Raw genomic sequence first — 12,373 nt, 5'->3', positions numbered from 1 at the left:
CAATGTAAGCAGCACTACCAGTACATACAGCACATAAACTATTGATTAGAAAACCACCGAACACTGATCTTTTGAGTTCAACACGGGCAGAACACAGAATGTTGGCAGCAGGCTGTATTGGGTTATGACTTCTTAGTGCCATCAAATAGTTCTGAGCACATATGCAGAATGGATTGGCTTGACTGCACAGATTGAGTACTGAGTGGCACCAATGGATAACTCAAACATCTGGATGCAGGAGGAAGATAGTGAGAGACTATGAACTATGAATAAACTATTAGGAAAACAAGCTGTGCTACTGGACAGAGCTATGGAAACCCTGCACGTGTGCTGATTGGACCCTGCAGGCTGTACATATTAGCACAACACCATGACAACCTCACATATCTGGATGCAGGGCTAGATGGTGAGCAGAGAGACACATCAAAGAAGGTGGCTCTAACAAGAAGCGTCTTTTTGTTTCCTTTCCGGTATCCACTTTATGTCGGGTGAACGCCCCTTTAGGAGACCTTCGGTTAGGAGACCTTCGGTTGAGAATCAATGAAGTTCCCCTTAGCGCTGTAGATGGCAGTAGCGCACGTCTTGCGCAAACACCTCAAAAAGAGAAGAAGAAGTAGGGGACAACGCCGCCTTAGGAGACCCAACTTGAGCACATGCTTTTGCATTGAGTGGGCGTGTTTTGCGTTATCTTGGTTTGATTCAGCATTTTTGGACACAATGAGGCAGGTGCTGCCAATGTAGAGTAGACCTAAGCCCTCCATTAACTCGATTGACCCAGTCGGCAACTCTGGGTCCGCCCATGAAATTGCTTGTGTCCCCCCCACGTTTGCTCCACCCGCTGTATGTAGCGGCTAATCAATATGCCAATATGACTGGCAGTGATTGGCATCGCACGACCACGGATGGAGCATTCGGAGAAGAAAACGATGCAGTTTCATGGGCGGGCCAGAGGAGCCGACTGGGTCAATGATTCTTGCACATGTGTAAAACACATAAGGTAGGCTACACAGATTGGGAACTGACAGCACAGCACCATGATAGTAACTCGTGTGTTTGGACGCAGAGCGGGATGGCAAGCAGGGAGGCAATTAGGCAGTTGCTGCCAATGTAAGCCGTGTACTAACTATTTAAAACAGCTCTGTGAGGCACAACACAACACATTCATTTCAGGTTGAAAATTGTGCACATCCCAGGAAAAGGTGCAGGACAAAGGCTGACAACTGAAAGTTTGGAGTGAGGAGTTTGCACACTTTAAAATCCTTTTATCTTCGAGAATCTGATGAGGATTACATTTTGACCATTGTCTTCCTCAGATTCTGGGAGAATCTCCTTTAAGAACCTGATGAAGACAATGGCTGAAACGTAACCCTGCCGTGGAATAAAACATTAAAGGCAAACGAATTTTAAGTGAGCAGACTCCTCACTCCAAACTCACAACACAACACAACACAACGGGCATTTCCTAGTGCAGTGCACTTCCAAGTGTATCAGCCTAATTAGTCACGCCCAGTGATTGGATACTCTTAGGTGAACTCTATGGAATATCCTATCACTGAGTATGACTAATAAAGAGTATCCAATCACTGAGCATGACTAATTAGGCTGATGCACTTGGAAGTGCACTGCACCAGGTTTTGGGAAATGCCCAACATGTCACTAGCATGCTAACTCACATGTCTGTATGCAGGGCGAGATGGCCAGCAGGGAGATGACGAGGCAGAGGCTGCCGTTGACGATGAGGAAGATCTTGTTGAGGAAGCACTTCTCCGGGTGCGTGTAGTAGTAGCCCATGAAGACCAGCGCCGCCAGCGCTATGGTGAACAGCAGCAGCGTCACAAACGCCAACGCAGCGTACCACAGCTTGTTGTACTTCACACCAGACGTCCTGAGGAGAGGAGGAGGAGGAGGAGGAGGAGGAGGAGGAGGAGAAGCAGAGGAGGAGGAGAGGAGGAGGAGAAGCAGAGGAGGAGGAGTGGGGGAGGAAGAGAAAGAGGGAGAGGAGGAGGAGGGGGAGAGGAAGAGGGAGATGAGGAGGAGGAGGAGGAGGAAGAAGAGGAAGAGGAAGAGGAGGAACAGGAGAAGGAGGAGGATGAGGAGGTGAGGATGAACAGGGAGGGATAGTTTGATGAAACAAAAACTTAACATGTATTAGCTGGCAATGAACAGTACCCCCGGCACTATGGAGAGAGAGAGTGAGACAGGAAGACAGAGTGGGGAAATGAACTTATTTCATTAACCAAAACTTAATTTTCAAACGAATCATAAATTACCACAATTGCAAACACTTTATATGTGCACAATATGTTGTCAGTAACAAATGCAGCTAGTAACAAAAGCAAGCACATTATGCATTGCTGCCTTTCCCGTACAAATAATACCATTCATCACTGATAGCATGGATCCTTTAGAGACTGTGTGTGTGTGTGTGTGTGTGTGTGTGTGTGTGTGTGTGTGTGTGTGTGTGTGTGTGTGTGTGTGTGTGTGTGTGTGTGTGTGTGTGTGTGTGTGTGTGTGTGTCTGCCTGCCTGTAATAGAGCCACGTAAGTGACCAGAGTCTTGTGCAACTACTCTGCTGCGATTCATATTCACCCCTGACCTCATGAACAAGGCAGAGGACGGGTGCTCAAGAGGGACAAAAAGGCAATACAGTGCAAACAGACAGAACAAAGAAATTTAAATAAAGAGAGAGAGAGAGAGAGAGAGAGAGAGAGAGAGAGAGAGAGAGAGAGAGAGAGAGAGAGAGAGAGAGAGAGAGAGAGAGAGAGAGAACAAAAAAAGAGAGAAAGGGAAATTGAATAAAGAAGAGGAAGTTGCAGTTCTATACCGCAATCTCTCTTTTTGTGTTGTCTGGCTGAAACCACACACAAAAAAAAATCACATGAGGCGAGACTGACAGTGTCCACCCTGTCCTGTAAAGATCACACACACACACACACACACACACACACACACACACACACACACACACACACACACACACACACACACACACACACACACACACACACACACGTCAGTCGACGTCAATCACACCACACAAAAGGTGACATTTAGTACCAAAGTCACAAACATCCTTCCTCAACCAAACCAAACAACAAAACGCCACTTTGAGGGCCAATATTGGCCAGCCCAGCAGGCTAGCGAGTGCCCATTCAGAGGCTAGTGTCATAGCAAGCCCCTGGCCTGGGAATGTACTGATTGAATCAGCACTCAAATTAGCCAATTGCTCGGCCCCTGTTTTAATCAAAAGGATTCCGGCTCAAATTAACTCAGTTGTATGAAGCGGCTACATTGTGTGCGTGTGAGAGAGAGAGAGAGAGTGAGAGAAAGAGAGAGAGAGTGAGAGGAAGAGAGAGAGAGAGAGAGAGTGAGAGAAAGAGAGACGCATTCATGCAGGGGGGAAGTGGGAGAACTGTGGCGTAACACGTGTGTGTGACAGTGGGATCGCTCACCCAACACTAAAGCTGACAGCAGCTGACTGGCCAGTGCATTGCAGCGCCTACCCACAGGCCCACCGACAGACGGGGCAAATGGGTTAGTTGGCCCGGGCCCAGGAAAGGGCAGGGGGCCCAGGGTCCCCATAACATTGTATGTACTGAGAGGGGGGGGCCCTTTCATATGATTTTGTGCTGGGCCCAGTTAAATCAGCGGGCCTGCCTACCCACTACTTGGACCACAGCCAGTGGCTCTGTGTCACTTCAACTGGGCCATCTGGTCACTCTCGGAATGTTTACTGTGTGTGTGTGTGTGTGTGTGTGTGTGTGTGTGTGTGTGTGTGTGTGTGTGTGTGTGTGTGTGTGTGTGTGTGTGTGTGTGTGTGTTCGTGTGTGTGTTCGTGTGTGTGTTCGTGTGTGTGTTCGTGTGTGTGTGTGTGTGTGTGTGTTCTGCCCCCTCTCCCTCATTATCTCTCCCAAACACACAGATACAGAAAGCACACCAACTGACAGTGACATACAAACATATCGGGCCAGTCTTGTAGTCCACTCAATAATTTCAGACGATGTGCATACACCACACACACACACATTCTCTCTCTTTCTGTCTTTCTCTCTCACACACACAAACACACGCATGCGCAAACCCTCTCTCTACCTCCCCTCCTTTCTCACGCACACGCGCACACGCAGACGCACCTGCAGCTGGCGGAGTTAACCTTGTGCACCACAACACCACCGCAACAAGGCCCTGTGCTGTGGGTATACATTAGGGCAAAACACAACAGGAAGGACTCTTACAGATGAACTTCCTTCCTCTTGCTGCTCTCTGTCTCAATCATCTGCTCCTCTCCTCTCCTCTCCCCTCTTCTCCTCTCCCCTCTTCTCCCCTCCTCTCCTCTCCTCTCCTCCTCTCTCTCTCTACCAGACCCCCTCTATTGTTGTATTGTTCTCCTACTCTGCACGCTTCCCTCAAAGCCTGCAGGCATGAGCTAGTGTGTGATTGTGTGATTGTGTGTGTGTGTGTGTGTGTGTGTGTGTGTGTGTGTGTGTGTGTGCGTGTGAGTCGCTCTGTGTCAGCATTGTGTGCATTGTGTGTAGTATGCTGTGCTCAGAGTCCCTGTTTATGTATGTGTTCTGTGGCTCTGAGTGTTCTGTGGCTCTGTGTGTGTGTGTGTGTGTGTGTGTGTGTGTGTGTGTGTGTGTGTGTCTGTGTGTGTGTCTGTGTGTGTGTCTGTGTGTGTGTTTGTCTGTGTGTGTGTGTGTCTGTGTGTGTGTTTGTGTGTGTGTGTGTGTGTGTGTGTGTGTGTGTGTGTGTGTGTGTGTGTGTGTGTGTGTGTGTGTGTGTGTGTGTCTGTGTGTGTGTCTGTCTGTGTGTGTGTCTGTCTGTGTGTGTCTGTGTCTGTTTGTGTGTCTGTGTCTGTGTCTGTGTCTGTTTGTGTCTGTGTCTGTGTATGTGTCTGTGTCTGTGTGTGGCTGTGTGTGTCTGTGTGTCTCTGTCTGTGTGTCTCTGTCTGTGTGTCTGTGTCTGTTTGTGTGTCTGTGTCTGTGTCTGTGTGTCTCTGTGTGTGTCTGTGTCTGTGTGTGTGTGTGTCTGTCTGTGTCTGTGTGTGTGTGTGTGTGTCTGTCTGTGTCTGTGTGTGTGTGTGTGTGTGTGTGTGTGTGTGTGTGTGTGTGTGTGTGTGTGTGTGTGTGTGTGTGTGTGTGTGTGTGTGTGTGTGTGTGTGTGTCTCCATGCGTACGCAAATTGCTCTGTGGACACATTTAGCTCTGCCACGCCATGTGCATCCTGTTTAGGGAGTGATTTCAATGCCCCCAAGTGAATAGGAACCCAGCAGCACCACCACTCCACTGCGATGCCCCCACCCCCTCAACGCCCACCCTGTCTGTGTGTGTGTCTGTGTCCCTTTTTTGTCTCTTTGTGTGTCCGTGTGTAGATTCAAGTTGGTTTTATCAGGTTGGTTTTATTGTCAATTTCTTTACATGCACTGGTCATACAAAGAATTTGAAATTACGTTGAAAGACATTTCGAAAGACACATTTTAACACAAATAAACACTGCGAGTTGGGAGAGCAAGGAGTCGCTGCAAACTGTGTGCGCCACGTCCGGAAGTACACATTCTGTGCTATGTCTCTCTGTGTGTGTGTTCTTGTTTTGAGCCCCTTCCTCAACTCTCAACACCTCTAGCCTACATGGACCAAGTCACTCCTTGGAGCCTGTGAATAGCCCATGACAGAAAAGGGATGTGATCTTTCTGCATCTGTACCAGACAGTCAAAAGGTTTGCAATGCAATTTCTAATTCATTGGCAACGACCCAATTTGCTGACTAGCTAACAACTACGCTTTTGAGAAATGCACCCCAGATGTGTGCAAAGTAGAAGTAAAACGAAAAGTAAAAATAAATCCCTCATTAGATAATGTTTGGAAGTCAGAGGCGTGCTCAGTCCCTTTAGAACGCTCTTTGGTTCAAGGTTCAATGCCAAAAAAGTTGCTTGAAAAGAGAAAAACTTTTCTTCACCAAGGCACTCCAAAAAGTATAGTTAATACACGCGTGGGCAATTTTAAAAGTCCTAATGGACATGTCACAATAATAAAGACATTTTTAACTATACTTTTTGGAGTGCCTTGGTGAAGAAAAGTTTTTTTCTCTTTTCAAGCAACTTTTTTCCCTCATTAGATACTTATTTGTTACACTGGAATAACTGCCATTATGTAACTACAGTATATAATACAATGTACTAGTGTTGCACTTCCTCATGAATTTACATCTATATCTAGTTTGTACACCTCTGCTTTAGACTAGGAGTTGGCTTTATAACAGTCCCTTTGACTTGTGGCCAAGTCGTTGATGCATAACTACGTCTCAACTATTACACCTGCATACAACATGTGGACTGGAAAGTGTGACTTCAAATGCATTCATATTTATTCACTTTTTAAAATCAATTTCTATCTGGACTATGTATGTTCACTTTGCAAAATCACACCACCAGGTCAGACAGCAGGAAAAACGGCTAATAATACTACAGCCTAAATCTTGACTGGCAGGTCGATTATTAAACGCGCATTTACACACAGGATGTGATGCCAACTTCAGATTCAAAGCTGGAAAGGCCTAGCCGGAGAACATTTGGTTTTCATTTCTGGCGTTTTTAATTTCCTGAACTGTGCATTGAACCCGATAATCTGTAGCAAACTCGTGGGAAACAAACTTGCATGCGTACATATCCAGGGTAGGAATTTTACTTTGGTGGAAAAAGCAACTTTTAAAATAACTTTAACAACCCGTTGACAAATAAATGATCACAATTCAGCAACTGCTTCACAGGGAATAATTATTCTGTGACCAAAATGTACCATACTCTTCCATACATTTAGACATTTCCTCATCTCTGAGACAAAAACGACAGACAGATAGAAACGCACGAGCGCGTGCACGCACACACACACACACACACTCAACCTCAAACACACACACACATACACACTGAATACAGTATACTATGCATGTAATGTCCCCACTGTACTCCAAGCAGCAGGGTCTGAGTGGCCCGTCCTCATACAACCTCCAATGGTGTGAAAGGGGAACTGGCACGACACCATGTTTACTCAGCCACCGCACCGTGTTGGAACTCTCTCAGGCACCAATCAGAGCTCAACACATTTGGTCTCCCCCCATCATAGACAGGACACAATGAGAGATAGAGACATAAACACACGCACACATACACACACGCACAGAAATGCGACCCACACACACACAGACATGCGTGCACACACACACGGACATGCGTGCACACACACACGTGCACGCGCGCACACACACACGTGCACGCGCGCACACACAGACATACACACAAACACACACACACACATGCGCACACGCACACGCAACGCTCCACAACTTGACCTAATACACCCACTGATGGTTGTCAGGACAGGCCTGTGTGTTGATGGTTTGTAATGGTTTCTAAATATGGTGACAATGAGACCGATATAGCCCAGATTAGCCTGAGGTCTGGGCGAACAAGCCATCACTTATCACTCGCAAACATCCACTTCCTGTATGACATCACCCTGCCTGATGTTTAAATTGCGCCTTGCGGTTGTTACGGCTTTGAGAGGAGATAGGCTGTCGTCTCTGTGCTTTCCAACACACAGACTCTTTAACTCAAGCGGGTCTTGACGTTATGGCTTTGAGAAGTAAAGAAATTTGTCATGTCTGTGCTTCCCACACACGAGGTCTGGAACACAAGGGGGTCCTGGTTTTGGCTCTGGGTAGCCTTAAGCGGTCCTCTTTACGGCCCTGAGCTTTATGCCTTTTATTTGTTTAATATTTACTCTGCAGGCCCCCCTGGCAGCTATACAGTAGAAATTATGGGCAGTTAATACTACTGGACGTCTCCCTTACCCTGGCCTAATGGGTTCCAGTTGCACACTACAGACCACTGAATAGACTGAACCACAGGAAACTAGAAGAGGGGTTCCCAAACTTTACCATGGCAAGGCCCCCCATATACTGGTAGACTTCATCCAAGACCCCCTTTGGTCTTGCCACACTTTTTTTCTGTGCACTGCACCTCCTTTCACAACCATAGTGTTTGTGGGGTGTTTGTATTCTTGCAGCGTAAATGCAAAACGCCAAAACAATGACTACAGTATGACATTGGCGCATGGAGAAACTGTAGGCCTGTGCCTATATTTCAACCATTTATATTTTGAGAATTAAGGCTACATAAGATTTTACCCATGACTTGTATAATAGTAGTACATTGTCATTGTCAAAAAATGCAGTACAGTGAATAATTTTTCATTCAGTTTCATTCGTCCCTCATGCAGGGGTCTGGGAAACAATAATAAAACAAAATAGGAGCAGAGATAAGAATTTAAGAGCACTGTGAAATTGTTAACGCATAGACAAAAAGGGTCTGAGAGGGTAGGCTATGCCTTTTCCCCCACACATATCTGTAGGCGTACACATTCTTCATGAGGGGTGCTGGTCACAGGGCCAGTTTTTTTCCAAATTCCTCCCATTAAAAGGGCTGAACAACATATTACACATTTATGTCTATATTCACATTCATTACACATTAATTTCTGTATGCAGCCCGATGTCTCCTCTGCTGTGTCATGTCTGTCACCAAACTCATTACAACTGTAAAACAAAGCCTAGGGAGTGTTAGTAAACTCATCCCAACTGTCCCTTCTCTGAAGGTTTTTTATGTTGCTCCCAAACCCAAGTTAACTACAACAACTTGACTAGGCTTTTGATCCCTGTCTTTCAAGCACTTGTGGTTCTCTCTATAGCAGGGGTGCCCAACCTTTTTTTAACCAAGATCTACTTTTGAAGTTGATGGTCTGCCGTGACCTACCAAGTCAAATTTAAGGATGTCAGTATGAAAATTTAAGACCACCATTTATTAATCACCATTATTATGAACAAAATGTTTTTAGTAGGCTACTATGGCCGTATCTTTTCAGTATGTTTTTAAAGTGTGTTGAATAGCCTATCTTTACAAAGCAATGCAGTACTGATAATATGCAGAGATAATTTCAGTCATACACAAGTCATAAACAACTGAAACAATTTCAAAATGATAAACATTTGGTATATAAAAGGCACATAGGCCCTATTTCTAAAATATGATGAAGCATTATCATGCCTTCAGTGGTATAGGCTAGGCCTACAAATTTAAAAAGGGCTCAGAAATTCACCATTTGTTATGGGTAAATAGTAGGCTACTATGAGAGAGAGAGAGAGAGAGAGAGAGAGAGAGAGAGAGAGAGAGAGAGAGAGAGAGAGAGCAATGAGAGAACTCATTGGATTGGTTAACACCCCTGTTAAGAGTGACTTCTTCTATGAAGGTTTTTTTTTTCAGCTCTCTGGGACAGTAGCACAGCAAAGGCTGTCTATTGTGAGTTTGGCCAATCGTTTTGTCCACAACTGAAGCAAGAAACAGCACAAATTGAAGTGAATTCCATACATGTCAACAACAAACATTTCCTTTACACGCGGCACGCGATGTAAACGCAGTTAGCGATGATGCATGCGACTAGCGATTTGGACGAAGATCCTCGCATATCGGCGTGTCATAACGCATCGTTGCGCACATGTTCTGTTACTCACCCGATGTTACATGTGTGCACACATGAATCAACTGTAATACCCTTACGGTCACTTCCTAATAATGCTTTCCCCTCATTCTGTTACCGTGGGACTACTTATCTAACCAATACAGAGTCTGTAGGATGTATTTACTCCAGGAGGAAAATGCGAAGGAAATGCAAAATCGTAATTCAAATCGTTTTTAACAAAAACGGATATCGTTTTAAAAAAAAAAAAAAAAAAATTTTTTTTTTTTTTTTACATTTTCGTAAACTATGGCGGCCAAATTTAAACTATGGCGGGCCGCCATAGTTTCCTCAATGTATGGGAAACACTGAGTATTAATAGAGTATTTACGACAGTGCGCTATACTGGTCTTTCTCTGCAGCCCTATTACCACTTAGAATACATGTAGATATGTAGCTAATTGAAATTTATGCTGCCGGACATGTTAACTTCATATCATCTAAATCAGTGGTTCCCAACCTTTTTCTTCAGGGACCCATATTTTTACCATTGTAAGCTTTGGTGACCAAATCGCGCAAACGCCCGCACGAGAGGGAGTCACATGATTCTTAGTTTCCTGCGAAAACTCATTAGTTATCATTTTATTCCCCTATTTGTCTTCAGTCAAATATAGAATAACTATTTAATGTATCACATACATTTTGTTGCTTCTATGCATATATTAGTTTAAATGCTTTGTCATTTATTCAACATATATATGGTATTAAAATGAAACCCCTTAAAATCAAGAGGGCTTCGCGACCCACTGTGGATCTTTGGCGACCCATAGGTTGGGTCCTGACCCATAGGTTGGGAACCACTGCTCTAAATAAGTTTCTCCACTTTATTCTACTCTACTACTGCTACTCCTGCTCTACTCTTACCACCGTGAGAGAGTTGAAGCAGTCTGTTGCACCTCTACAGCTTTCTGCGGTTGCCGTCTACCTGTCTTGTGGTTGATGTATTCACCATGACTAATTTATAGCTATCCCCAGCTCCCCAGATGGTGGCGGCAGATGGGAGCTGCTTGATGGGATGCGGACGGTGCGCTGTGATGAGAGGCGTTCCTCCGCTTCTCTAAGCTCTTTGATGTGGTGCTGGCTGGGTGCAGTAACTCAGGCATGAACGTCAAGGAGTTACCACCCACTGTGTTGTGTTCCTGGCTGCCAAACGGCTGAAGCACCTTGAGCTGCATACCGTATGAATTGCGCTACACTAAAAACAGTGACTTCTATATCCATAGTAGCTTGAGATTGAGGGGAAAAACTGTCCGGAAGATACAGTGGAGAAGTACTGCTTCACAGGAGCCATTTTGGTGGAAGGATTGTGGGGGGTAGTAGGTACTAAGCATACAATGGTAAGCTGACCGAACATTCCATCCCATTACCATGGCATCCATGCCATACTCCACATTCATGACATACAGTGAGTAAAGCCCTCTTGATTTCAAGCTCTTTTACGCTTTGATCATAACAGTGACTATCATCATCATTATTATTAGGCGTGAATGAGATGTTTGTTGTATGAATGGTGCTATACGGGTACAGTCTGTGCAACAATGCAATAGAAGTACAAGTAGCAGTATAGTAAACATGCAGCTCCTAATACTATGTGCGGATACATACCAGTTCTGGTTCCAGCGATGGGCGAACTCTACCAGGAGCATGAGCTGGATGAGGAGGAAGAGGACGCCTCCAACGGCCCCCACATAGCGCCACACTGAGGAGAGGAGAGGAGAGGAGAGGAGAGGAGAGGAGAGAGGAGAGAGGAGAGAGGAGAGAGGAGAGGAGAGGAGAGCAGAGGAGAGGAGAGGAGAGGAGAGGAGAGGAGAGGAGAGGAGAGGAGAGGAGACCAGGGGAGGGTGGAGGAGAGGAGAGCAGGGCAGAGGAGAGGAGAGGAGTGGAGAGGAGAGATTTTGGATGGGAGTGATGGAGAGAGAAAAGAGAGAGGCAGAGTTTGAGTTTCCAGGAAAACCACTTGTGGGTCCAATGCTGAACGCTCACTGAGCCCAGCCAGGAGGCACTGCTGCCAGATTTACTAAACGGAATTTGGAATTTTGTGGCAAACCCGCCGCAATTTGCAATTCAGTTTAGGAGCAAATGTAGCTTATTAGAACACTAGAACAATTGTACTGCAAGGAAGCTTCAAGCATGATTAAAAAGACCAATTTCAAGTTATTATGAGGAGAAAAAAGGAAAAGGTAAGACAAATGAGTTGAAACTGAAGTATGCTGAAAAGACTACCTCCAAACCCTGCACTCTATTAGACAACTGAAGTGCCCTTGATGAAGGCATCTAACCCCATATCACTCCACTAGTGCCTGCACGTAATTCACTGTACGCCATACTTGATAAGATGGATTACATGCAAAGTAGTGTTCAAAGGGCGCACGGATAACTGCCATACAACAAGGCTTAATGGAGTGTAATCCAAAGACGCTTGTCTGACACCCGCACAATTATCCATCAGCGTAATGTTCGTCATTTGTCATGCTTTAAGCTCATTACCAGCCTTATCGTCGACACTCTTTTACGGCTGCGAGTTTGCATCGCATCTTTTTTTTTTTTTTAAAAGCTCTGGCTGTAGCAGGATCACCAGATGCCCGGGAACAATCAGGGCCCCGTAACAGCCCTGCGCTTAACCCAATCAAGGGGTTATGTATAACTGCATTCTGTGGCAAATTACATTAGTAGAGATTGGGGAAGAGCTCTCGGCTGCTTATCCCCTGCTGCTTATATGTAGCCCAACCCCCCTTCCTGCTCTTGGCAAGAGAGACCGGACTGGAGTCGACTGGAATGGACTCAACAGGACTTTTGGTAACACTT

The 12,373-nt window shown here is 45.5% G+C and overlaps 1 protein-coding gene across 1 annotated transcript in view; it reads right to left on the bottom strand.

The window, feature by feature from the left end:
* serinc5 (serine incorporator 5) overlaps positions 1-12,373 on the bottom strand; it is a 48,238-nt gene that overhangs the window by 14,945 nt on the left and 20,920 nt on the right. The window contains exons 5-6 of the mRNA XM_063195123.1: positions 11,174-11,267; positions 1,674-1,885 (exon numbers count right to left, since the gene is read on the bottom strand). Coding sequence (XP_063051193.1) covers positions 1,674-1,885; positions 11,174-11,267 — 306 coding nt within the window. The remainder of the gene's footprint in view (positions 1-1,673; positions 1,886-11,173; positions 11,268-12,373) is intronic.

This window comes from Engraulis encrasicolus, chromosome 3 (genome assembly GCF_034702125.1).
Source record: "Engraulis encrasicolus isolate BLACKSEA-1 chromosome 3, IST_EnEncr_1.0, whole genome shotgun sequence".
In the NCBI taxonomy this organism is placed as follows: Eukaryota; Metazoa; Chordata; class Actinopteri; order Clupeiformes; family Engraulidae; genus Engraulis; species Engraulis encrasicolus.
Note: the sequence above shows the minus strand (reverse complement) of the source record. Positions and strands in the feature narration are given on the sequence as shown.